Source organism: Micromonas commoda, chromosome 8 (assembly GCF_000090985.2).
Source record: "Micromonas commoda chromosome 8, complete sequence".
Taxonomy (NCBI): Eukaryota; Viridiplantae; Chlorophyta; class Mamiellophyceae; order Mamiellales; family Mamiellaceae; genus Micromonas; species Micromonas commoda.
This window is the reverse complement of record NC_013045.1, coordinates 927,501-951,016: the sequence shown is the minus strand read 5'-3', so window position 1 is coordinate 951,016 and position 23,516 is coordinate 927,501. Positions and strand designations below refer to the sequence as shown.

The window sequence follows — 23,516 nt, the reverse complement described above, 5'->3', positions numbered from 1 at the left end:
GTTGATTGCGGCTGAGGTCCAAGCCCCACACCGACCTGAGCTGCCCGATCTCCGCCGGCACGCTCGTCAGCTGATTGTTGCTGATGTTCAACCACTCCAGCGACGTGAGCTGCCCGATCTCCGCCGGCACGCTCGTCAGCTTATTGCCGTTGAGGTACAAGTGCGTCAGCGATGTGAGCTGCCCGATCTCCGCCGGCACGCTCGTCAGCTGATTGTCGCTGAGGCCCAACCCCCCCAGCGATGTGAGCTGCCCGATCTCTGCCGGCACGCTCGTCAACTGGTTGCCACCGAGGCCCAACGTCGTCAGCGACGTGAGCTGCCCGATCTCCGCCGGCACCGCTCCGGTCAGGCCAAACCTTTCCAACTCGAGCTCCACCACCCGGCCGTTTTTCATCGTCACCCCTTGCCAATGCTCTGCTGGCGATGCCTCCAGCCACCTCCACTGCAGTTCACGGCACATCGCACGCCATGTCCGGAGCACACTGGCGTCATCCCCTTCGTCCACCGTCACGCCGCCATCCATGCGCACATAGCATCCTGCCGCTCCGAGCTCGTGTATCGCAGCCGGCACGCTCGTCAGCCGAGTGTCGTGGAGCCACAACTCCCTCAGCGACGTGAGCTGCCCGATCTCCGCCGGCAAGCTCGTCAGCTGATTGCCGTTGAGGTGCAACATCATCAGCGACGTGAGCTGCCCAATCTCCGCTGGCAAGCTCGTCAGCTTGTTGTCTTCGAGGTACAACCACTTCAGCGACGTGAGCTGCCCGATCTCTGCCAGCACGTTCCTCAGCTGATTGTTGCCGAGGAACAACGACTCCAGCGACGTGAGCTGCCCGATCTCCGCCGGCACGCTTGTCAGCTGATTGGCGTTGAGGTACAACTCGGTCAGCGACGTGAGCTGCCCGATCTCCGCCGGCACGCTTGTCAGCTGATTGGCGTGGAGGTTCAACTCGGTCAGTGACATGAGCTGACCGATCTCCGCGGGCAAGCTCGTCAGTTGATTGCCGGCGAGATCCAACTTCTCCAGCGACGTGAGCTGCCCGATCTCCGCCGGCACGCTCGTCAGCTTATTGCCGTTGAGGTACAACTCGGTCAGCGACGTGAGCTGCCCGATCTCCGCCGGCACGCTCGTCAGCTGGTTGTTGCTGATGTACAAGTGCGCCAGCGACGTGAGCTGCCCGATCTCCGCCGGCACGCTCGTCAGCTGGTTGCGGCTGAGGTACAAGTGCGCCAGCGACGTGAGCTGCCCGATCTCCGCCGGCACACTCAACAGCTGGTTGCGGCTGAGGAACAACCCCGCCAGCGACGTGAGCTGCCCGATCTCCGCCGGCACACTCGTCAGCTGATTGACTTGGAGGTCCAACCTTACCAGCGACGTGAGCTGCCCGATTTCCGCCGGCACGCTCGTCAGCTGGTTGGCGTGGAGGTCCAACGTCACCAGCGACGTGAGCTGCCCGATCTCCGCCGGCACGTTCCTCAGCTGATTGTCGTTGAGGTACAACACCCGCAGCGCGCTCAGGCGTCCAACCTCAGCCGGCACCGCTCCGGTCAGGCCAAGCCCATCCAACTCGAGCTCATTCACCCGGCCGTCGACCATCCTCACTCCGTCCCACTCCTCAGGCCCTTCGTCCTCTGGCCACCACCGCTCGAGCTCCGACCATATCTCACGTAGCACGCGTAGCACAAGGACGTCGTCGCTCACGCGCCCGGCAGGATACGGCGCCCACCGAAGGTCCAGCTCGTTGTGAGCCCACTTCAGAACCTCGAAGTTCCGTCCGCAGGCGTACTCGCAGAGGCGGTCTTTTTTCTCGTCCCCAATGAGCTCCACCGCGCGCTCCTTCCCCAGCGACCGCACACGATCGTCATCCAGGAGACGAACGAGGCAGTCGGCGATATTATCGCCCGCTACCCCCTCGAAGTCGAAAGTCCGCGGCAAAGCCACGGGCAGGGAAGAAGCCCCTTGGAACGTCGAGTCCATCGCTTGTAGTGTCTGTCGTGTTTTGACGTGCTCAATGTGGGACAGGACGAGCGCCCGGAGCTCGACGGGGAGATCACATAGGCTGGCGTTTCTGCGGGACATCTCGCGGCGATACGTTCTGCCCACGTCGCGGCTGGGTTGTGACGTCTGCGCTACGATGAGTGGCTTTTGTCGCACGGAAAGTTTCCCCGGAAGAAGCGAAGAAGCGAACCGAACCTGAAGGTGATGGCTTGTGGAAATTTTCTCTTGGGTCGCATCGCCACGTCGCTTCAGTGTTCAGTCCACCAGAGCATCTTCGAAGAAAAGCTGGCTGTTGTGCCGTGGCTGCGAGGAGAAACGACCGCTGAGGCGTTCTTCACGTCGTGTTACTCGCAACTCCATATCGCACGACACCCCTCCTCTGAGAGGTGCCGAAATCACTCGTCCACCGTCACCTTCGTAACATTACAAGTACCTTCGCGCGTGTGATGCCTCTACCTGGACGACCTGGTGCGTTTCGCCGCGGGAGGCGACGTCGTGTCCTCCTTCGCCGCCGTCGCCCTGCCCTTCTTCTCCGGCGTCTTCTTCTCCCCAGCCGCCGTCTTCTTCTCCGTCGCCGTCGTCGCAGACGCGCGGGTTCGCTTCGAGCGCGGGGCGGATCTGGTCTGCGTTTCGGGTTCCGGAGCGTACGGATCTTCGTCGCCGTCGTCGTCGCCGCCGCCGCCGCCGTAATCGTCCCCGACCTTACCGGGCGCCTCAGACACCAGCTCGTCCTCCACCCCTTTCGCGGCGAAACCGTCCGCGCCGACGCCGGGCAGCGCCGGCGACCCGGCGTTTCTTCGAAGCGCCTCCGCCGCTTCCACGGCGAGGTGCGACGAGACCAGCCAATCGGGCCTGTGCACGTGGCCCTTCACGCCTGCACGCGAGCCTCCACCGCCGTCGCCGCCGTGCTCGACGCCGGTCGCCGCGCCGTACGCGTCCTCCTCGTCCGTCTCGATCGCCTCCTCGGGTTCATCCTCCGAGCCCGAGAGGTCGTCGGCGTCGTACGTCGCCCCGTGCTTGGCGACGAAAGCCTTGTAATCTTTGCCTCCGGGTTTCACGATGAGGTTCCTGTCCCGCGCGCTCGCCACGAGGCCGCCCCAGTTATCGTCCCCCTTGAGCGCCTTGGCGCTTCCGAGCACGATGAGCGAGGACTTGGAGCGGGTCAGGCCGACGTTGATGCGGCGCTCGTCGGCGACGAAGCCCAACCCGCGGCCCTTCGCGGGGGCTCTCACGACGCTGAATATGCACACGTCCTTCTCCCTACCCTGGAAACCGTCGATGGAGTTGACGTCCACCTTCCTCGCGCGCTCCTCGCCCAGGGTTTCCGCCAATCGGCGCCTGATGTTCTTGACCTGCGCCTTGTACGGGGAGATGACGCCGATCTTCTCGCCGCTCGCGAGCTCCGCGTAGTTTTTCACGAGGGTAGCCACGAGCGCCACGGCAAGCGTCGCCTCATCGTCGTTGGCCCAGGACATACCCCCGCCCTGGTACTCCTTCCCCGCGACGTCGATGAAAACGAACGGTCGGAACAGCATGTTGTCGTGCCACGGCCGCTTGGTCTTGGCCGCCATCTTCGGCCCGTCCTCGAGCTCGCCGGAGTAAAACTGCGTCGACGGAAACTCTCGAATCGCCGGATGCATCCGGTACTGCGTCTTCAACAGGTGGATCGGATACCCGCACTGCTCGAACCGCTTGAACAGCGACTGGTCGTAGTTGTGGTCCGTCGCGATCGACGACAGGACGGTCGCCGGTAACTGCCGCGGGTCACCCACCAGGAACACCTGCTTCGCGCCGTAACACAGCGGAACCAGCGTGCTCGGCTCCACAGCCTGAGCAGCCTCGTCAATCACCACGACGTCAAACTGCCGCGTCATGCGCGCGAACATGCCGCTCCCGCTGAACGAGAGCGTGGAGCACACCACCGCAGCCTCGTCGAGGATCGCGAGCTTGACCCGGTCCTTCTCCAGCGCGCGTTCAAACTTCTTTTCGGACGACGCCGCCGCCGCCGCCGCCGCCGCGACTTTGTCGCCAACCTCGCCGACTCGCTCGCGGACCAGCGCCTCCATCGAGACGCTCTCAACGCTGTGGTGGACGTTCACGCCGACGCGCACGAGCGTCGGGGAGTACGGCGAGCCGTTGGGACCCAGAAGACCCGACTGCATGATGCGCAAGACGATCTCGTCCAGCGCCGAGTTGCTTGGGGCGCAGACGAGCACCTTGGTCCGTCTGTTCTCCGTCTCGCCAACCACCTCGGGCTTCTCCGGGGGAGGCGGTGGGACGGGCGGCGCGTCCCGCGGTGGCGGCGGCGCATCGCGCGGGTTCAACACGCCGCGCATCCACGGCGCGGCGCGGCGGTGCACCGAAGCGTTCTCCGCGGGTGAGAGGGGCTTGCGCTCATCGCGCGTCTCGAGGAAACGCTTGAGGTCAATCTCCTGGCCGCTCTTGACTCCGGGAACGGCGTGGAGAATGACGGAGAGGAGGGAGAGGATGATTCGGGTTTTGCCCGTCCCCGGGGGACCTTGTATCAGTGTGATGGGCTGTTTCTCGAGCGCCGCCTTGAGAGCGGTGAGCTGGCTGTCTGCTCGCGTGAGAAGGATTGAGAAGGACGAGAGAGTGTCAATTCACAGAAGCGGGTGCAAAAAGAAAAATAGCGCGGGCGTCCAGACCGGGTCCCCTCTCCGATTGCGTCGCATGTGCTCAGAGAAACCACATGTCTTTTTCGTAATCAAAGAACAAGTTCATAATCTACTATCAAAGATTTCGTCATCAGCGCACGGCGACGGGCATTGCAGAGGGGGGACCTCACGGACAGGCGCGGGAGAAGGCCAAAAAAAAAAGGGAAGCGTTCCGGGCGGAAAAGTCATCTCACCGTTGTACGCGGATTCGATCGCCTTCGAGAGCGGCTCCGGCAGCTCCCAAGACGAGTGCGCCGCCTTGGCCGCAGGTTTACCTCCAAGGATGGTGTGCGCGAACGGAAGCGCCGGGAACGCGTGCAGCGCCAGCCACTCCCTCGCGATGGTGCTCATGTTCGCCAGGTGCATCAGGTACCACGCTTTTTTGGGCGTCGCGAGCGCGTTTCGCATGGACCGAAAGCGCGTGAAGTCGTCGTCCGTCAGCGCCGCCCTGCGCTTGAACACGCCCTGTCCGCCGCCCGCCTCGGGCAGGTGGAAACGCACGCGCATGACGTTGCGGGAGTCGCGGCCGTCTACGAAACCCAGCGCGTACATGTTCTCGTACACAGAGGCTCGCTCGTCGTCGCCGTCGGCGTCCTCCTTGGCGTCCCCCTTCTTATCTTTCTTACCCCCTGCTGAGGCGTTCTTCTCTTCCACCGCCTTGTCCTTGTCTCCCTTCCCCGTCGTCTTTGTCTCCGCGTCGGGCGCCGGGTCGGTTTTCGCCGCGAGGATGAGGTCGTTGTCTCGAAACTCTCGCATGGCCTCCTCGCCGAGGACGAACTTGACGACGTGAAAGCCGTCGACGCGCTCGGAGCTGAGCACGGCGGCGACGTTGGACGGCCGCGCGTCGCCCTCCTCGCCCCTGCACACCTGCGCCGCGCACTCCTCGAGCACGAGCGGCTCGAACACGTCGAGGTACTCGTTGATCGACGCGAAGGTCTTTGGGACCTCGCGAAGGGTCCTGCCCGCGGCGGCGCCGGGGTCGTCCTCGCCGCCCATGCGGTAGTAATCCCAGGCGAGTATTTCCTGCTGGAGGCGGGACAGGTGCGAGGTCTGTTGCTCGGTGGTGAGCGCCATGGCGACGGATCGGGCGGCGGCAGAAAAGGGGCGGCGGCTAACACTTAAAAGCGCTCGCGAATCCTCGCCTCGCCCGGCCCGACGCCCTCAGCGACCGACGCGGGTGGGTGCTCGACACGGGAACGTGCTACCGGCCGATATCGAGCGTGGAGACCTCACGACTCGAGCAGCCACCTCCTCAGCGCGCCCTCGGCTCTGACGTGTCGGCTGTTGTTCGCTGGGGTAATATAATCGCTTTTGACGGTGTTTGTGCACTTTTCAAGTCAAGTGTCATCCTCTCTATCAATCGTGTGCAACCACTTGAACTTCATCTCACTGGTTACATTGTTTGGTTAATGCCAAACGTGTAATTCGTAAATTTGAGCAGTCACGAATGCAAAGATGGAGACGGCACCCGCGTTGCCGTCATGATTCGTTTGGTGGCACCGCCAGAAGTCCGCGAGGTTTTCCGTCCGACGGTCCAGAAAGGCGGCGTTCAGGCGTCCACCCGCGGCTCGATCCTCCATTGACCCGCGGCGTTGGGGCTTCGATCGCGCGGAAAGCCGACTACTTTTCCTTGCTCGGCTCGCTCGCTCATGTCAACGGCGCTCGCCTCGAAGACGAGGGCGGAAACCAACCCGCGGAAGGTTTCAAAGATGATGGGTGTTCGACACGTGTACGTCCTGCTCGCCACGATCGTCGCGTCGACGCTCGCGACCGCCCAAGCCCAAGTCTCAGGCGATTGTGGAGGCGGTAAGAACGGCAACAGACCGAGCAACAACTGCGCGGTCAACAGGCCGTATTCTTCGTATGGGGATGAGACTTACTGGGACAACTGCGCCAACCCGTACTACTGCTACTACAATTCGGCTCCAAAGTATGGATCGACTGGTCCGTACGGCTTCAGCGGATGGAATCCGTGCTCCAACGTCGTGGGAGCTTACAGTCAGGGTCAGTGTAGGGACTGCGTCGGGTCTTTCGGGTCGTGGGGCTCGTGCAGCTCGACCCAGTGCGGGGTGTACGGCACGAGGACGAGGAAGTACACGCAGACCACCACACGCAGCGGAAGGGGCGCGGTGGAGTGCCCGTATTCGCACAACCACGTCGAGTCGGAGTCGTGTTATCCGGGGCACTGTCCGCCTCCTCCGCCGTCTCCGTCTCCTCCGCCGCCGTCTCCGCCGTCTCCGCCTCCGGCTCAACCCGACGTGCACTTGTACTCGCAGAGAGAGGAGAAGCCGTGCGACGGCGACGAGTACTGCTGCGCCGAGACGACGTGGAATAAGATGGGAAAATTCGGCTTCGAGTCCGGGTGCTCGAGAACGGTGCGCGCGGAACGGTTCGTGGTGAACGCCGAGCCGAAGAGCGTGCAGCACACATCGCAACCCGTCGTCTCGAGCAACGTCACGGGTCTGCGGGAGGATTCCACCTACGCCGTGGAGGTGTACGCTTTCCAGTCTGGCAACGAGACGGCCGCGACGGCGAATGTTTCATTCACGGCGGATGGCGCGACGCATCAGTTCGCGTCGTGCGACGTCTCGACCGTCGCGTCGGACGCGTGCGCGTTCCGCCGATGCGGGACGTTCGACCTGACCCTCGCCGCGGGTAAGACGTGGGTGGAGACGACGTACGTTCCGTCGAACGCGGAGGATCTGGTGAAGGAGTGCGACTGCGAGTTTGCCAGCGACGACGGGGCGAATTCCGGGTGCTTCGCGAGGACGCCGGACTACGAAACTCACTCGCACGACGCCCACGTCGACGCGGTGAAGCACGTCGTCGCCGGTTACAAGCTCGTGTTCGTGCCGAAGAACTGGGAGGCGGACGAACGGGAGTCGCTGCGATCGCGGGGGGCGCACGGGTGGAGGCTGTCTAAGGACGAGCTCTGAAGGTTTCGCGGCTATGATTCGGTTTGAGTCGCGTCTCCGTCTCCGATATTCATCTCCGATAGTTCCTGTCGTCGTACCTCCGCTTCCCAGTGGACCACGGCGCGCTCGTCTCGCGCCCGGCGTTTTGGCGATCGGAACCCCACCGTTCCCTTCGCCCCTCGTGAAAGTCGACGTCGTCCTGGCTGTACCTCACGTGCCGCCGTCCGTCGTGGCGACCCCCGCCGACGCCGACGCGAACCTGCACGTTATGCCGCCCCCCGCCGCCTCCTCCTCCTCCTCCCCACCCGCCCGCCCCGTACCCGCCGCGACCGCCACCGCCGCCGCCTCCTCCCCCGAGGGTCCGCCGCAGGTCCCCCCCCGGCGGAGCGCCCCTCGCCCAACCGCCGCCGCCGCCGAAGCTCATGTTGCCGTATCCGGCCCGGCCCCTCCCGCCGCCGCCGCCCGCCGATCCCGGCCGCCCGTCGCCGCCGTTTCCCCCGCGTCCGTCGTTGGGGCACTCCCTCGCGAGGTGCCCGGCCTCCCCGCACCGGTAGCACGCGAACTCGGGCGCTTTCGTGGCGCCGGCGCCGCGAGCGCACTCCCTGTCGACGTGGCCCCGTCCGCCGCACTTGGCGCACGTCTTGCGATTCCTCCCATTCTCCCCCGTGCCCGCGCCGCACGCCATCGCCGCCGCCGCCTCGTCCTGTTTGGCGCAGCACAGGTGGCCGGGTCGTCCGCACACGTAGCAATGCGTTAACGCGAGGTCTTCGGGGGCGAACGCGTCGCGGCAGTTTTTCAGCGCGTGACCCTCGCCGCCGCACCGCAGGCAACACAGCGCCTGCGCGTCCCGCCCCGCGCCCCTCTCCGCCGGGCAGCTCGCGCTCCTGTGTCCGGTCTTGTAGCAGTTGAAGCAGAGGCCGTGCGGGCAGTCGCGCGACAGGTGCCCGCAGAATCCGCAGAGGTGGCACGGCCTCTCCTTGGGCGGGAGCGTGCACTGCTGCTCGCGGTGGCCGCCGCCGCCGCACCGGAAGCATCGCTGCGCGGCGAGCTCGAAGTCGTCGTCGAAGTAACGCGGCGCGCGGAGGATCCGGCGCACCTCGTAGCACTCCCCTTCGCTGTCTTCGTCCTGAGATTGGCGGAGATGGGCGTGAGATGGTGAGCGGAGGGGTCGGGGGAGACGGGCCGGGGGCGGGCCCTCGTTGGAGAATGCGAAGGCGGGGAAATGAGATTTGGGATGTGGACGGGCGCGTACCGACAGAGGCGGTGTGGACTCCCGCACGACCGCTTGGGCTCTCGAAGCGGGTTTGAACGAAGCATCTATGTCCCCGTCGCGTCGAACCTCGGCCTCGCGCTTAGACTGCTTGGCCTGCCCTGCCCTGCTCTGCGCCAACGCCTGTTTGGCAATCACCGACGCGAGCTTCGGGTCGTGGTCCTCGCTCTCGCTCTCGTCGTCGCCGCTGAAGCCTGGGTCCGAGGACGCGAGCGACGACGAGGACGAGGGGCTCGGAGAGCGAGCGCGCTGCCTCTTCCCCGGCATCGTCCCTGATTTGGGGACCTGGTGCCGGAGAGAGTAAGCGGACCACCGATGGGAGCCAGGAGTTGTGGACCACGCACCAAATCGCGCCGCGCGCTAACACGTGGCGGAAGAAAATGTGACGACGTCTAACACTTAAACGTCAACGCCCCGGTGCTCTGGGGTCGCATTGGGCGTCGCGCGCGTGCCTCGCGACGGAGTTCGATACGCCCGGGAGTCAGGAGGCGTCGGACCCGTCGCTGGAAGAGGCGCCCGTACGACGGTGGGCGCTCAGGCGGACGGCGAAGACGCGAAGCGGTGCCTTCGAAATACTGATATCCCGTTCTGTCCGCGCTGTCGTCTTAACTTGACGCGTTTGACAAGACCGCGGAAGTGGAGAGCGAGGATGCGGGCGGATCCGTCCGAACCCGGCGGCGGCCGGGAGGTCGCCAGGGACCGCGGCGTGCGGCTCGGGTTCCGGCAACTCGGGGTGCTCCTCCACAGGCAGTGGCTCGTCAAGAGAAGGTCGGCGCTCGCCACGACGCTCGAGATCTTCATACCGGTGCTCCTTATGTCGCTCCTGGTGCTCGGCAGCGACCTCTCCGTGATTAAGACGTTCCGAGCGCAGATCTTCGCGGATAAGGGCATCATCGACGTCAACTCAAAGGGATGGAAGGACTTCAAGGACCTCGTCGAGCTGGAATCGCGCGAGCTCTGCGCCGCGGCGGGGCGCAACCTGACGGGACTCGTCGCCAACTCTACAAACTCATCGGCTTCAACCGACCCTCTCGATGACGATATCCCGATCCCCACCGCGATGTTCGGGCTCATCTCGCGGCTCTCCACCGCCAACGCAGACGCCGCGGTCATCGCGAGGGACACCCAGGACTTCCTCGTCGAACGCCTGGGGTACGTGGAGACGCTGACTTTGGAAGCCGCAATCCTCGCGTTGGCCGAGTCGCCTTCCGATCCCGACGCTTCTCTCGCCATCTTACGCGAGGTTCAGGCGCAAGTGAGGGCCGGGAACGCCATGGGCTTACCCCCTTTCTGGCGTTCCGTGGTTTTGGCGACGAACATGACCGATTGGAACAGTACCACCGGCTCGTTCACGTCTTTCGTCACCCCGCGGGCTGTCAACGTCTTGCTCAACGCGGGAGCGCCGCTTCCCGTGCCGAGTTTCGACGAGTACGTCGCGTTTGGCTACGCCGCCACGTGGCTATTAGAGCGGTCCCCGGAGTTCAGGAACCTGTACAGGCAGAGCACGATGCTGGGTCTCGACGCGCTGGGTAACATGCTGTACCTGAGCCGGCGAAAGGTGGCGTTTGCTCCGGACACCCCTCTCGTTCGGGAGCTGGTGGACCACCTGAACAAGTCGCACGCGTTCTTCGGGCAGCACTTCGGCGGAATCTACGCCACGGAGGATGCGGCGGTGAGAGAGCTGAACGTGGGCAGACGGGAGAACTTGTGGGGGATCGTCGCCGTGCGGGACGACGGCGACGACGGCGCGGGACGGGGTTGCGAAGCCGGCGCCGGCCCGCACTGCGTCACCTACGCCATTCGCATGCGGTTCACGATCGTCCCGGACACCTTCCTCCCGTACGACTGGTTCTCGCGGACGTCGCAGACCTACCTGCGGTACTACACCAGCGGGTTCCTCACGCTGCAGCACGCGATCGACAACGCGCTGCTTCGAGTCGCGGGCGGAGTCGCGCCGGGGACGTCGACGACGTATTTCAACGCGAGCGACCCGGGATATCGGAGCCGGTACGGCGCAAGGCGCGGGGACGGGAGGGCGCTGTTCGAGACGCCGTTCGTGCCGTGGGCGGTGCCTTTCCCGCGGCTCGAGATCAAAATCAGCACGTTCTACGCCGCCCTCGGCCCGCTGCTCGGATTGCTGATGTGCATGTCCATGATGTACCCGCTCGGATTGCTGATCAAAGGGTTGGTCGAGGAGAAGGAGAATAAGACGCAGGAGCTGATGTCCATCATGGGTCTGCAGACGTGGACGCTCGCCACCGCCCACGCGGTGACGTACGCCGTGTTGTTCACCCTCACGTCGTTGATCGCCGCCGGGACGCTGCACCGGAAGGTGTTTCCGACGACGGATGCCGGCGTGTTGATTGTCTTTTTCCTCTCCTTCATGGCGTCGGCTGTTCCCCTCGGGTTCCTCATCGCGGTCTTCTTCAGCCGCGCGAGGCTGGCGTCCATCGTCGGCCCGTTCGCGCTTTTCGCCATGGTCATGCCCCGCTACGTGTTCTTTCAGACGTACGAGAACCAGGCGCTGGAAGCCAAGAGGGCGGCGAGCGTCTTGTCCCCCACGGCTTTCACCTTCGCCGCCGATCTACTCGCGAGCAGGGAGGGCGCGGAGCGCGGCGTGACGTGGGCGACGTTGTACGACGACCCGCTGTCGCTGGGCGAGCTCATGGGCATCATGGTGGGCGACGCGGTGCTGTACGCGGCGATGGCGTGGTACCTCGGGAAGGTGTTGCCCACGGCGCACGGGACGCCGCTGCCGTGGTGGTTCGTGTTTTCGGCCAAGTACTGGCGCGGACCCGGCGCGGGCGCGGGACTGGAATTCGGCGAGGGTAGTCGCGCGAGGAGCGGGGGGATGGCGGCCGGGTGCCTGTCCGCGGAGTTCGCCAGGGGTACGCCCGTGTTCGAGGAGAGCGGCGAGGTTCGCGGCGAGGTTCGCGGCGAGGACGGGATGGAGGCGTTGGCTCGAGCCGCCGAGGCGAAAGCCGCGAACGACGGCGTCGCTCTCGAGCCCGTCGCGTTGGACGGCGTCGCGAGGATGTCGTCGCGGACCTCCTCCGTTCGCCCGGCGGTGGTGATCCAGGGTTTGCGCAAGACTTTCAATCCGAAGGGCTCGTGCGCGGCGTTTTGGAACGGCGGCGGCGGCCCCGTGGAGGCGGTGTCGCCGCTGAGCGTCGCGCTGTACGAGGGACAGGTCACGGGCCTCCTCGGACCCAACGGAGCGGGTAAGAGCACCACGATCGCCATGCTGACCGGACTCACCCCGCCCTCCGGCGGCGACGCCATCGTGGCTGGGCACTCGCTGCTCGGGTCGCTCGCGGAGTGCCGCAGGTGCCTGGGCGTGTGCCCGCAGCAAAACGTCCTCTTCCCCGCGTTGACGTGCGCGGAACACCTCCGCATATTCGCCGTACTGAAGGGCGTGCCCTCGCGAGACGTGGACCGCGAGGTTGCGAAGAAGCTGCGCGAGGTTGGATTGGAGCAAAAGGCTGACGCGCGATCGGTCACGCTCTCGGGCGGCATGAAGCGCCGGCTGCAGATGGCGATGGCCCTCATAGGCCCCTCCAAAGTCGTGTTGCTAGACGAGCCCACCAGCGGCTTGGACCCGAGGTCCAGACGAGACGCGTGGAAGCTGATCCGCGCGGCGGCGAAAGGTCGGTGCGTCGTGCTCACCACGCACTTTTTGGAGGAGGCGGACCTGTTATGCGACAGGGTATGCGTCATCAGCAACGGCAAACTTCGGTGCGCCGGGTCACCCCCGTTTTTGAAAAACACGCTCGGCGGCAAGTACGCGCTGACGCTAACCTTCGACGACGATCGCGAATCGAAGGACAGGCTCACCACGAGCGAGCACGCCGGCGTGGCGCTGCGTTTGGTCCGCCGGTACGTCGGGGACGCCACCCTGAGCCGCGCGAGGGGCGGCGAGGCTACGATGGAGCTGCCGGCGTCGGCGGCGGCGGCGTTTCCGAGCCTGTTCGCCGCGCTCGAGCGAGCCAGGCGCGGCGTCCCCGAGCCGACGCGGGAGGACCTTGAGCCAGGCGCGGGTGACGCCGAGCCGACGCGGGAGGATCCCGAGCCACCAAGAGCCGGTGACGCCGAATCGCCGTCGACGACGCCGACGGATGATCCGCGGGAGGAGCGAGTGCGTCTGAGGGGTTACGGCGTTTCCATGACGACGCTCGAGGAGATTTTCCTTCGTCTCGCAGAGGACGACCGCAGGCGCGAGGAGGAGGAGGAGGAGGGGCCCGACGAAGACCGTCGCGTCACGAGCGGGTCAAACGGGACGCTCGCGACGACGATCGGTTGCATGCCCGCGCGCAGGGATAGGCGGTACAGGTCCATCGGTGAGGGCAACGGGGCGGCGCCGCCTTCCGAGCTTGAGCTCGCGGAGGTTGACTCCGCCGACGTCGACCTCGAACGCGGCAAAGATGACAAGGGCGCCGACGAATCCGACGGCGACGATCTGGTGATTGACGTGACCCCGAGACGGTGGTTGAAGCGTAAGGACGACCTGCGCGAGATGCTCCGCAAGCGATGGATCATCGCGCGCCGCGACCGCCGGGGGTTCTTCTTCCAGATAATCCTTCCGATTCTCGTCAACATCATGGTCATGTGCGTGCTCTTCCTGGAGGTCAACCCCGCGGGTCCCAACCGAGACATGACCCCGTGCATGTTCACCGAGCGCACGGGCGGGCACGACGTGCCCGATCGGACGCGCGTGCCCGTCGCGGTTGGCGTAAACTCCAGCGCCGCCGCCGAGGCACTCGCCGCCGCGCTGAGCTCGGAGCGGGGTTGGATCAGCGGACCTCCGCCGAGCGGCGTACACCCCGTCGAGGAGGGACCGCCTCCGCGCGGGTGGAATGGCGAGGACCTAGGCCACGAGGCGAGCTCGTGCGTCCTCGGCGAGGCGCTCCCGGCGTCCGTCAAGGACAGTCACGACATCTCCGTCTGGTTGCTGAACACCCAGGGCGAAGCTCCAAAAATCGACGGCGCGCCGAGGTACGTCGCCGTCGTCGCCGGCGATCCCAAGACCCCAACGCTCAACTACACGCACTGCGTCGCCGCCGCCGGTCACGACACGCCTTGGAGGTTCGCGGAGAACGCCACGTACGAGCTCGCGAGGGTGGCGAACGTTCCGGACGTCGACGCCCGATTTTACGCGACGGTGAGTTTATTTTTAATCTTTGTATGGGCAATTAGACTGACATGGTTTTTTGTTTACAGGGCGCCGCTTCGCTGGTTCGCGTTTTGGAACGGTACGGAAACGAGCCCCTGCTGTTTCTGCACAACACGTCCTCGCACCACGCGGTACCCGCGGCGATGGCGGCTACGCACAGCGCGGTGATGCGCGACATCACCGGCGTGGCGGACGCGCACGTCACAGCCGGTTCGCACCCGCTGCCGCTGACGACGGAGGAGGAGGCGAGTCTGCGGGTTTGGATGAACACCCTCGCGGCTTTCTTTCTGCTTCTGCCGTTCTCCTATCTCGCCGCGACGTACGCGGCGTTCGTGGTGAAGGAACGCGCGACGCGGGCGATGTTGCAGCAGCTCGCGAGCGGGTGCGACTACCGCGTGTACTGGCTAGGCGCCGCGATCTGGGAGTGGCTCAACCACGCGCTGGTGTGCTTCGTGACTTGGATCTGGTTTTTCATCTTTGATCTCTCGTCCGTGGTTGGCACGCGCGACAAGGCGTTCTGCACGTTGGTGCTGCTGCTCGCGTACGGCGCCGCGGCGGTGCCCCTCTCTTTCATATACTCGCTCGGTTTCACCGATCACGCGCAGACGATCGTGGCTCTGAGCGTGGTTAACTTTGTCACCGGCTTTGTGCTGGTGAATCTGAATTACGTCATGCGAACGAGCGAGCACGAGGGAACCGCGCGAACCGGCGAAGGACTGGCGCACGTGTGGAGAATATTCCCGCCGTTTTTGCTGGGCGAGGGGCTCATCGCGATCAGCACGAGCGAATTCGCCATCGACCGCGGCGAGCGAAACGAAGACGAGAGCTGGCTGGACACGTTCAGCTCAACCGGGGACACGCCGAGCCCTTTCGAGTGGGAACTCTCGGGCCGACCCGTGTTCTTACTCCTGACGCAGTCCTTCGGGTACTTCGCGCTGCTGTGCTTTCTGCACGGGAGCGGCTCGTGGGCGCGACAGAAGGGAATCGGCCCGGGCGCAGCCCTCGCGCGCAGAGCCGCGACCAGACGCCAACGCGACGACTTCGGCGGTGACGACGACGAAGACGTCGCCGCCGAGGCGGCGGCGGTGAGAGCCGGGCTCCACCCGGGCGAATACGACGTGGTCATCGACGGGCTCGTCAAGGCGTACAGGACCCGCGATCGCGGCGGCGCGTCGTCGTCGTCGAACGCGGACGACGAGGGCGGGTCGACTTCGCTTCGGGACGGGTCGCGGTTGCCCGCGTCCGGGTCTTTGTCTACGTCTTTGTATTCGTCGTGCGCGCCGGGGGTCGGCGTGAAGACGCGCGTCGCCGTGGACCGCCTGAGCCTTCGCATCCGTCGCGGCGAACGCTTCGGGTTGCTCGGCGTGAACGGTGCGGGGAAGAGCACGACCCTGAAGGTGCTCTGCGGCGATCACCCCCCCACCGCGGGGTCGGTGACGGTTTGCGGCCACGACGTCTCCGCCAGCCTGCGAAGAGTGCAGGGGGTGCTGGGATACTGCCCCCAGTTCGACCCGCTCCTGGAGCTGATGACCGGACGCGAAACCACGCGCATGTACGCCGCGCTCAAGGGCGTCCCCCCGAGGGACGTGGACGCCGCCGCGTCCGCGGTTCTTCGCGGCGTCGGCCTCGCCAAGTTTGCCGACGCTCCGTGCGGAACGTACAGCGGCGGCAACAAGCGGAAACTCTCGCTCGCGGTGGCGCTCGTCGGCGGCCCGCGCGTGCTCCTCCTGGACGAGCCCAGCAGCGGGATGTGCCCGCTCGGAAGGCGCATGATGTGGGACACCGTGGAGCGCGCCGCGGAGGGTCTCACGGTGCTGCTGACCACCCACGCCATGGACGAGTGCGAGGCGCTCTGCGAGCGCGTGGGCATGATGGCGGGAGGAAGGTTGAGGTGCCTCGGATCTTCGCAGCACCTGAAGGGACGTTTCGGCGAGGGGTACGTCGTGGACGCCAAGGTGGCGTCCGCCGCGGACGGGAGCGGGGAGGAGGGCGCGAGGAAAGCCGCGGCGGTGCGAGCCGCGCTCGAGGCGGCGGGGGGCGGCGGCGCGAGAATCGCCGAGGCGCACGCGGGGCGGCTGAAGATTCGGCTCGCGGACGCGGAGGTGCTCGCGGGGGCGTTTCACGCGCTGGAGCGGTGCAGGGCGGAGGGAGTGCTGGAGAATTACGCGGTGACGCAGTCGTCCCTCGAGGACGTGTTCGTGCGCGTGTGCAAGTGAAGGGGAGCGAGTGATTTTTTTGCAAAGACGATTCATTTATTTCGACAAACCACATATCTCGCGGTACTCCCCGACGGCGGGGAGGAAAGTGTCCTTCACTCGTCAGCCTTGGCCTCCTGGCTCAGCTCGTAGATCTCCTTGATCTTGGCGGTGTATTTGGCCAGGAACTCGCTGAGAATGTCCACGTTGCTCTGCAGCTCCTCCAGCGAGCCCTCGCCCGTTCGGCACTTGTCGAGGTCCTCGTTGATGCAGTGCTCGCGCAGCTCCTCGCATTTCTGCTGCACGCCATCGGCGCCAAAGGTGGAGCTGCTTCCTTTGAGCTTGTGAAGCACCGCGCGCACGGTGTTGTAGTTAGGTTTCCCATCCTCCGCCTCCTTGACCTTCTCCTCAGAGAAGAGCTTGCTCAGCTCATTGAGCATCTCCTTCGCGTCAGCCAGGTACATCTCCACAATCTCAGCGACAAACTCCGGCTCCTCTTCATTCTGCAGCTCGAGGAGCTCCTGGAACTGCGACCTGTTCAGCAGCTTTGTTTTCTCATCGTACGCCTCCTGTTCCAGCGCGGATCTCTGCGAACGAAAGGACGGGACGGGGACGGGTCGGTCAGCGAGGGCGCATAAATGTTGTTGCTCGTACGCGGCTGACGAGCGGGAGCGAGGGCGGGTGTCGGGCCTCTGTGCGATGGAACACGCGGCGCGAATCGAGGAAACACACCTCATCCTCGAGTTCTTCCAGTGTCTTTTTAGTCTTCCCCATGCTCGATCGCCGGCAAATCCCTCTCCCTCTCGCTCGCTCCAGGCGCAACGGACGACACCCGGTTCTTAATTAAAAGATGGGCCGGCCGAGCCCGGGAACGCGGGCCTCTCCCAAGCCCTCCGCGTCCCGAGACGATTCGGTACTTGCGTGAAGCGACGCTCGATCACTGAAGTATTCCCCCGAGGTCCTCACCTCGCTTTGCGCGCAGGCGCGGGGGCGCGATAGCCTTACAGATATTATTTTTCCTTCGCTAAAACCAGGAACTTTCCACGCGGATTGCGTACTCATAAGTGCCTCCCTTTTGACGAGTTAATGATTGCCCGAACCACCCTTTTTATGCGGAAAGATCTAATATCGCGAAGGTGATTGGCCAAAGAGCCCTGATTATCCAGCCTGGCCGAGAAACCCACTGCAGCAACGTTGGACTGGAGAAATCCCGGATAAAAATAAAAGCAGACGACAAAAAAGTAATAATGAGCTTGTGAAAATCCGACCTCGCTGCTCGAGGCCCAGGCCGCCAGGGGGAAAATAAATTATACAGGCGCTTCGGCGACGACGAGGCCACAACCTCAGAGGTCGCAACAGCGCGCCGGAATCTGGAGCGACTCGAGCGACCGCCATCTGCACGCGCAGGAAGCGTGGCAGAGACGCGCGCACCAGGGACGTTCGAGCAGAAACGTTCGAGAGGACGGGGACGGAGGAGCGGTTTGAATAAAAATGCTGAAACGGGCGCATGGAAGCGCGAGCGGCATCGCCGGCTACGCGCAGAAGGTCGAGAAGCGGAGGAACAGGATCAAAGAGTTATCCGCGGATGAAGAGAAAGAGCTCCAGGTGCGCGCGCCCTCCGCGCCCCCGTGGTCCGCCGTGCCGTCAATCACACTCGGTTTCCCGCTCAATTCAATCCGTTCCCAATTCTCGCCCCGACCCGCTGACCTCGACGCTCCCAAAACGTCGCAGGAAGCGTTTTCCCTGTTCGACACCGACCACAGCGGGACCATCGACTACAGAGAGCTCAAAGTTGCGATGCGCGCGCTCGGATTCGCCGTGAAGAAGGATGAGGTGGACGCAATCATGCGGGAATACGACAGGGACGACAGCGGGAGCATCGAGTTCCCGGAGTTCCGGGAGATCATGATGGAACGCATGGGGGACAGGAATCCCCAGGACGAGCTCGCCAAGGCGTTCAAGATCTTCGACGACGATGGCAGCGGCGTGATCACGGTCAGGAACCTGCGGCGGATAGCGAAAGAGCTCGGGGAGGATGTAAACGACGAGGAGCTCATTGCCATGATCGACGAGTTTGACCAAAACGGCGACGGCGTCATCGACGAGAAGGAGTTCCTCGCCATCATGTCTAAAGGGGCGGACGCGGGACTCGTGGAGGACTAACTGTGCATCAGCTGTAATAATCATACACCATTCAAGACGTACAAGGCTACGTTTATCCCCCCCCCTTTCCGCTATCAGGCGCGCATCTTTGCATTCACCGAATCCAACAAGTCGATGGCCGGCGCCACCTTCTCCTCCTTGGTCCTCCTGTCGTAGGTTCCTTTCTGCATCGCCAGCGAGTGACCCATATATATAGCCAGCGCCTCCAGCTCTCGCTCGCTCGCGTCCGTGCCCCGCAGGTGAGTGATGATCATGTCACGGACCAGATGCGGGTTGACCCGCTTGCCCGTCAGGCGGTAGCTGGTGCTGGTCAGGATCCGGTGCACGTCCTTGTCCCGAAGCGGCGCACCCGAACGAGTGCTGAACAGCAGACCGTGAGCGGGTTCGCACAGGTGGTGTCTGTGGTTCGCGACGAAGTCCTCGAGCGCGGGGTAAAACTTTGGGTGGATGACCATGGGCGGTCGGACTCCGTAGTCGCGACCCGTCTTGTAATCGTCGGGGCCGTGCCGAATCACCCACCGATACTCACCCGCCTTACCCGACGCCGACGACGGGGATTCCCCTTCACCCGCCAACGTCGCACCGCCCTTCACCGCGCGCTCCTGGAACAGCGTTCGGCCAATCTCCAGCTCCCGCACGGTCCGTTGCCTGTCCGGAACGCACGACAGGATCCCGAAGATGAGGTAACGCTGCACGCTCCACGCCACCGCGCTCGGAGATCTGCGGCGCCCGTCCTTATCCAGCGCCGCGCACTCCTCCCGCAACGCGTCGACCACGCCGAGGTACTGCGACCAGTCCAGCCACTTGACGCGCGCGTCCGCGACCGGCGACTCACGCTCAGCCCGGCGCCCGGTTTCCTTTGAGATTTTTCGCAGCTGCTGGACCAAGCCGAGCTTCGCGTAGGGCTTATCGAGTCCGTCGCCGGACCCCACGTCGTCCTCGTCCCCGCCGTGCACGAATTTCGCCGCCGCTATGAACGCCCTGAGCGCCACGAGCTCGTAATTCGCGCTGCACTTGCGCTCGTTGACCAGCCACTGGATGTGCTCAAACGCCAGCTGAGCGCCTCGCCTGTCGGGCGTGGGGAACGCCGCCCTGAGGCTGGTGAGCTTCTCGATTGGGAAGTTGGGCTTGACGTGCGATCGCATCCACCCCAACAGGCCGCGCAGGTGGTCCTCGTACTTCATCGCGGTGACCTCCTTTATGGGCTCGTCGACGGCGCCGAGCCTGCGGACGGTGAGAAAACGCCGCAGCGCGTCGAGCTCGTCAATCAACGACGCCGGCATCTCGTCGCGGCGCAGGCGGTAGTCCGTCATGGAGGTCTTATCGGGCCTTCGCGTCGCGCGGGTGTTCGTGACGTTGCCGTGGTGTTCGACGCGCATCGGCGCGCACCTCGCGGGCGGCGAGTCCGTCGTCGTCCGCGTCGACGTCGCCGCCTCCGCCTCCTTAGCCACCCTCGTCTCCTTGCGCCGCGCAGCCTCCTCGGCCATCTCGCGTAGCGTCGGGAACATCGATTTGGGCGCCGGGGGCTTGGATACAATCGGTTCCGGCTTGGGTACTGCCGCGATGGCGTCGTCGATCGCCATTCCGGCTCCAGACAGTCGCTTACGCATCGCGATGGCCAGCCTGAGCGGCACGCCAATTTCCATGGCCTCCTTCTCCGAGAACGTCGCGAGGTCGTCCGGCCGGCGGTACTTGTTGACCCTGAGCACCTCGGTCACCGCGGCGATCGTATCGACATCGTCCCCTCGACCGACGTCTTCGCAGCATCGCCTGATGAACTCGGCGAGTGAGCCGTGCGACTGCGACGCGCCTCGCGACGACGCGGCAGCGCTAGCCCCGGGGGGAAACATCGGAGGTGCCGACGCCGAGTTCGCCCGTTCGACACCGAGCGCGGTGGAGCGCCATCGCGGCGTCGAGGCGCGCGACGATGCGTTCGAGGCACGTCTCGCGACGTCCAGGAGGAGTCGTCGCATCTCGATAATATCACCCGTCGCCCGCGCGCCGGTGGAGTGTCGGGCTCAGCTGGGGGAACGAGTCACTTCTGCCTCATAACGCCTCAGTCGTTGTACGGGGTCCGGAACGCTCGAGGATCGCCGCCCAGCGCCGGCGCACCTTTTTTTTGGCACTTTTCAAAAGATCGGGAACCCCGGCAGCGCCACTCTCAGCCGCGACGACGACGAGCGAGGTGAGTCCGCGCTCCGGCGATCCCATTTATTTGTTTTTAGTGCCCGTGGTATCCGAGTGAAGCACCCCGCGCGTTCGTCCCGCGTCGCGCCGCGTGCGATCGCGGCGCCAGATCTGGATCTCGCACACCGATCACGCGTTGACTGACTGCTCACACCCCCTCACCTCACCGTCCCCGCAGGCGAGGACGTCCAGCGAAGATGTCTATGTTGGGTAACGCCGGGCCTTCCGTGCTTCAGGAGGGCGCCACCGAGGAGAAGGGTGAGCACGCGCGCCTCGCGTCCTTCGTCGGCGCGATGGCCATCTCCGACCTCGTCAAGAGCACCCTCGGCCCGAAGGGCATGGACAAGATCCTCATGTCCGTCTCCAAGGGCAACCAGGTCACCGTCACCAACGACGGCGCCACGATCCTCAAGTCCATCTACGTCGACAATGCCGCCGCCAAGGTGCTCGTCGACATCTCCAAGGCGCAGGACGACGAGGTCGGCGACGGCACAACCTCCGTCGTGGTCTTTGCCGGCGAGCTCCTTCGCCAAGCGGAGCAGCTCGTCAACCAGAAGGTTCACCCCATGACGATCATCCAGGGCTTCCGCGAGGCGTGCACCGTCGCCAAGGAGGCGCTCGAGGCCGCGGCGCTCGACCACGCCGCGGACGAGGCTGCGTTTCGCAAGGATCTCATGAACATCGCGCGAACCACCCTGTCCTCCAAGATCCTCACGCACGACAAGGACCACTTCGCGAACCTGGCGTGCGACGCGGTGATGCGCCTGAAGGGCAGCGGGAACCTGGAGATGATCCAGCTGATCCAGAAGCCCGGAGGATCCCTGAAGGACTCGTTCCTCGACGAAGGGTTCATCCTGAACAAGAAGTTCAACACCGGGCACCCCAAAAAGATTGAAAACGCCAAGATTCTCATCGCCAACACCCCGATGGACACCGACAAGATCAAAATCTACGGAGCGCGCGTGCGAGTGGACTCGATGGCGAAGGTTGGCGAGATCGAGGCTGCGGAGAAGGCGAAGATGGCAGCCAAGTGCGAGAAGATCGCGAAGCACGGCTGCAACCTCTTCATCAACCGTCAGCTCATCTACAACTACCCGGAGCAGGTTCTCAGCGACCTCGGCGTCGCGTCCATCGAGCACGCCGACTTTGACGGCGTCGAGCGACTCGCGCTGGTCACCGGCGGCGAGATCTGCTCCACCTTCGACGACCCCGAGGGCAACGTGCTCGGCACGTGCGACACCGTCGAGGAGATTATGATCGGCGAAGACAGGCTCATCAAGTTCAGCGGAGTCGCAAAGGGCGAGGCGTGCACAATCGTGCTCCGCGGCGCGTCGTCGCACGTGCTCGGCGAGGCGGAACGGTCTCTCCACGACGCGCTCTGCGTGCTCGTATCCACCGTGAAGGACAGCCGGGTGGTTTACGGCGGCGGGTGCCCCGAGATGATCATGTCCAAGGCGGTCGAGGAGCTCGCGGCGAAGACCCCGGGCAAGCGCTCGCTCGCCATGGAGGGTTTCGCCAAGGCGCTGAGGATGATCCCGACGATCATCTGCGAGAACGCGGGTCTGGACTCGAGCGAGATTGTGAGCCAGCTGCGCGCCAGCCACGGCCGCGGCGACCACAAGATGGGCGTGGACATCCTCACCGGGGAGACGGGCGACATGGAGCAGTGCGGGATCACCGAGTGCTTCAGGGTCAAGCAGCAGGTGTTGCTCTCGGGTACCGAGGCGGCGGAGATGATCATCCGCGTCGACGACATCATCAAGTGCGTGCCCAGGCAGCGCGACCAGTAAAGCACGCCGGCGAGAGAGCGAGGTTCATTTGTCAATTCAAAGGTTTAGTCTCAACTCAAAGGTTTAGTCTCAACTCCACAGAAACGAACATAATAAGTACTCGCGTGCTGTGCGTGAAGTCCGGCGAGCAGGGAGACGAATCCTTTTTTCTTGGTGTCATCTCCGATACCCTCCCACGCAGTGTGTTTTCGGGGCAGGAAATAGTCAGAACCAACGACGTATCGACTCGTATGAATAACGCGTCGCGCCACTCGCGGACACTACCCTCTCGACCTCGGCTCCCACGCCCGAATATAGTCGTCCTTGTCTGCGGGCACCGACAACGTAGAGTAAGGATCATTTTCGTCGAAGCTTTTGCCCTCGGGCGTCACGATGTACGCCATCGTGTCTTTCGGCCCCTGCCAACCCGGGTGCTCCTCTCCGTCATCGGTCCAGCCTCTTCCCCAGCCCGGAAGTTCCGCGTTTCGCTGCCGTACCACGCCCCGGGTCCACATGCTCGGTCCGATCCGGCACTCCACCTCCGTTCCCACGTCGAAGCGAATCGCTTTGCCCTCCTCGTTATCGTCCACTCGGCGGACGAAATCGGGGTCGTCCCTGTGCGCGGGCACGACGGATCCATCCGTCAGGGTTACTTTGTACGCGAAGGCGTCGCCCTTGTCTTGGTCCCCGAGGGATCGCACGACGCCTCGCTTCCACCCGTCCGTGTACGGGGGATTGATGGATTCCTGCCCGGTGGCGACGAGGACTTCGTCTCCGACGGCCATTCTATGCGGCGGCGGCGGTGTCACCGGCTTGCCGTTGACGATCCTCTGTAACGTGTACGGCCCCGTGAACCCGTGCATGTCGCGGATCATCTGCATCGCGCACTGCACCGCCGGGACCGAGTCGTCTCCCGCGCCTCCGAGCGTGAAACTCCTCCCGCTCTCCATGTCCTCAAAGACGTGCACGCCTTCCTTGTCTTTGTACACCTCACGGTACGTCGCACCGCCGGGGGACATCGCGAGTGCGGCGCATTGCTTCTTGTGCGTCTTCCAGTCTTTCTTTTGGCATTCCTTGCAGCAGTAGGACACCACGCGACACGTCGCGCACTTCTTCGTGCCCACGTTCGTGCACTCGGAAGCGGCACATGGGTAGCTCATCGTAGCTCTACAGGAG

The 23,516-nt window shown here is 64.4% G+C and overlaps 10 protein-coding genes across 10 annotated transcripts; 4 read left to right on the top strand and 6 right to left on the bottom strand.

Moving 5' to 3' along the window:
• Positions 1-625: 625 nt before the first annotated feature.
• MICPUN_84219 (predicted protein) lies at positions 626-1,594 on the bottom strand (the record flags this gene model as incomplete). The annotated part of the gene is made up of 1 exon (XM_002507944.1): positions 626-1,594. A coding segment is annotated over one exon (969 nt), but the record flags the coding sequence as incomplete, so codon positions are not given.
• An 854-nt stretch (positions 1,595-2,448) lies between these two features.
• On the bottom strand, positions 2,449-5,745 carry MICPUN_60859 (predicted protein; the record flags this gene model as incomplete). Its single annotated transcript, XM_002507943.1, has 2 exons — positions 2,449-4,577; positions 4,866-5,745. The coding sequence occupies 2 exons, from the start codon at positions 5,743-5,745 to the stop codon at positions 2,449-2,451; spliced, it is 3,009 nt and encodes a 1,002-aa protein (XP_002507989.1).
• Positions 5,746-6,380: 635 nt separating this feature from the next.
• Positions 6,381-7,594, top strand: MICPUN_60858 (predicted protein; the record flags this gene model as incomplete). The annotated part of the gene is made up of 2 exons (XM_002508235.1): positions 6,381-7,326; positions 7,371-7,594. The coding sequence occupies 2 exons, from the start codon at positions 6,381-6,383 to the stop codon at positions 7,592-7,594; spliced, it is 1,170 nt and encodes a 389-aa protein (XP_002508281.1).
• Positions 7,595-8,091: 497 nt separating this feature from the next.
• Positions 8,092-8,620, bottom strand: MICPUN_73803 (predicted protein; the record flags this gene model as incomplete). Its single annotated transcript, XM_002507942.1, has 2 exons — positions 8,092-8,236; positions 8,420-8,620. Coding segments are annotated over 2 exons (346 nt in total), but the record flags the coding sequence as incomplete, so codon positions are not given.
• A 2,388-nt stretch (positions 8,621-11,008) lies between these two features.
• Positions 11,009-16,242, top strand: MICPUN_84561 (ATP-binding cassette superfamily; the record flags this gene model as incomplete). The annotated part of the gene is made up of 6 exons (XM_002508234.1): positions 11,009-11,752; positions 12,008-12,853; positions 12,989-13,122; positions 13,336-13,678; positions 14,074-14,922; positions 15,325-16,242. 6 exons carry the CDS (start codon positions 11,009-11,011, stop codon positions 16,240-16,242), a joined length of 3,834 nt encoding a protein of 1,277 aa, XP_002508280.1.
• Positions 16,243-16,244: 2 nt separating this feature from the next.
• Positions 16,245-17,182, bottom strand: MICPUN_60855 (predicted protein). The gene is made up of 2 exons (XM_002507941.1): positions 16,954-17,182; positions 16,245-16,808 (listed from the first exon to the last, which is right to left on the bottom strand). Exons 1-2 carry the CDS (start codon positions 16,993-16,995, stop codon positions 16,338-16,340), a joined length of 513 nt encoding a protein of 170 aa, XP_002507987.1. The 5' UTR covers positions 16,996-17,182; the 3' UTR covers positions 16,245-16,337.
• Positions 17,183-18,018: 836 nt separating this feature from the next.
• Positions 18,019-18,384, top strand: CAL (Caltractin/Centrin; the record flags this gene model as incomplete). Its single annotated transcript, XM_002508233.1, has 1 exon — positions 18,019-18,384. The coding sequence occupies one exon, from the start codon at positions 18,019-18,021 to the stop codon at positions 18,382-18,384; it is 366 nt and encodes a 121-aa protein (XP_002508279.1).
• Positions 18,385-18,455: 71 nt separating this feature from the next.
• MICPUN_60853 (predicted protein) lies at positions 18,456-20,234 on the bottom strand (the record flags this gene model as incomplete). The annotated part of the gene is made up of 1 exon (XM_002507940.1): positions 18,456-20,234. One exon carries the CDS (start codon positions 20,232-20,234, stop codon positions 18,459-18,461), a length of 1,776 nt encoding a protein of 591 aa, XP_002507986.1. The 3' UTR covers positions 18,456-18,458.
• A 683-nt stretch (positions 20,235-20,917) lies between these two features.
• MICPUN_108805 (predicted protein) lies at positions 20,918-22,417 on the top strand. Its single transcript, XM_002508232.1, has one exon. It carries the CDS (start codon positions 20,925-20,927, stop codon positions 22,359-22,361), a length of 1,437 nt encoding a protein of 478 aa, XP_002508278.1. The 5' UTR covers positions 20,918-20,924; the 3' UTR covers positions 22,362-22,417.
• A 204-nt stretch (positions 22,418-22,621) lies between these two features.
• On the bottom strand, positions 22,622-23,500 carry MICPUN_101975 (hypothetical protein; the record flags this gene model as incomplete). Its single annotated transcript, XM_002507939.1, has 1 exon — positions 22,622-23,500. One exon carries the CDS (start codon positions 23,498-23,500, stop codon positions 22,622-22,624), a length of 879 nt encoding a protein of 292 aa, XP_002507985.1.
• Positions 23,501-23,516: the final 16 nt, after the last annotated feature.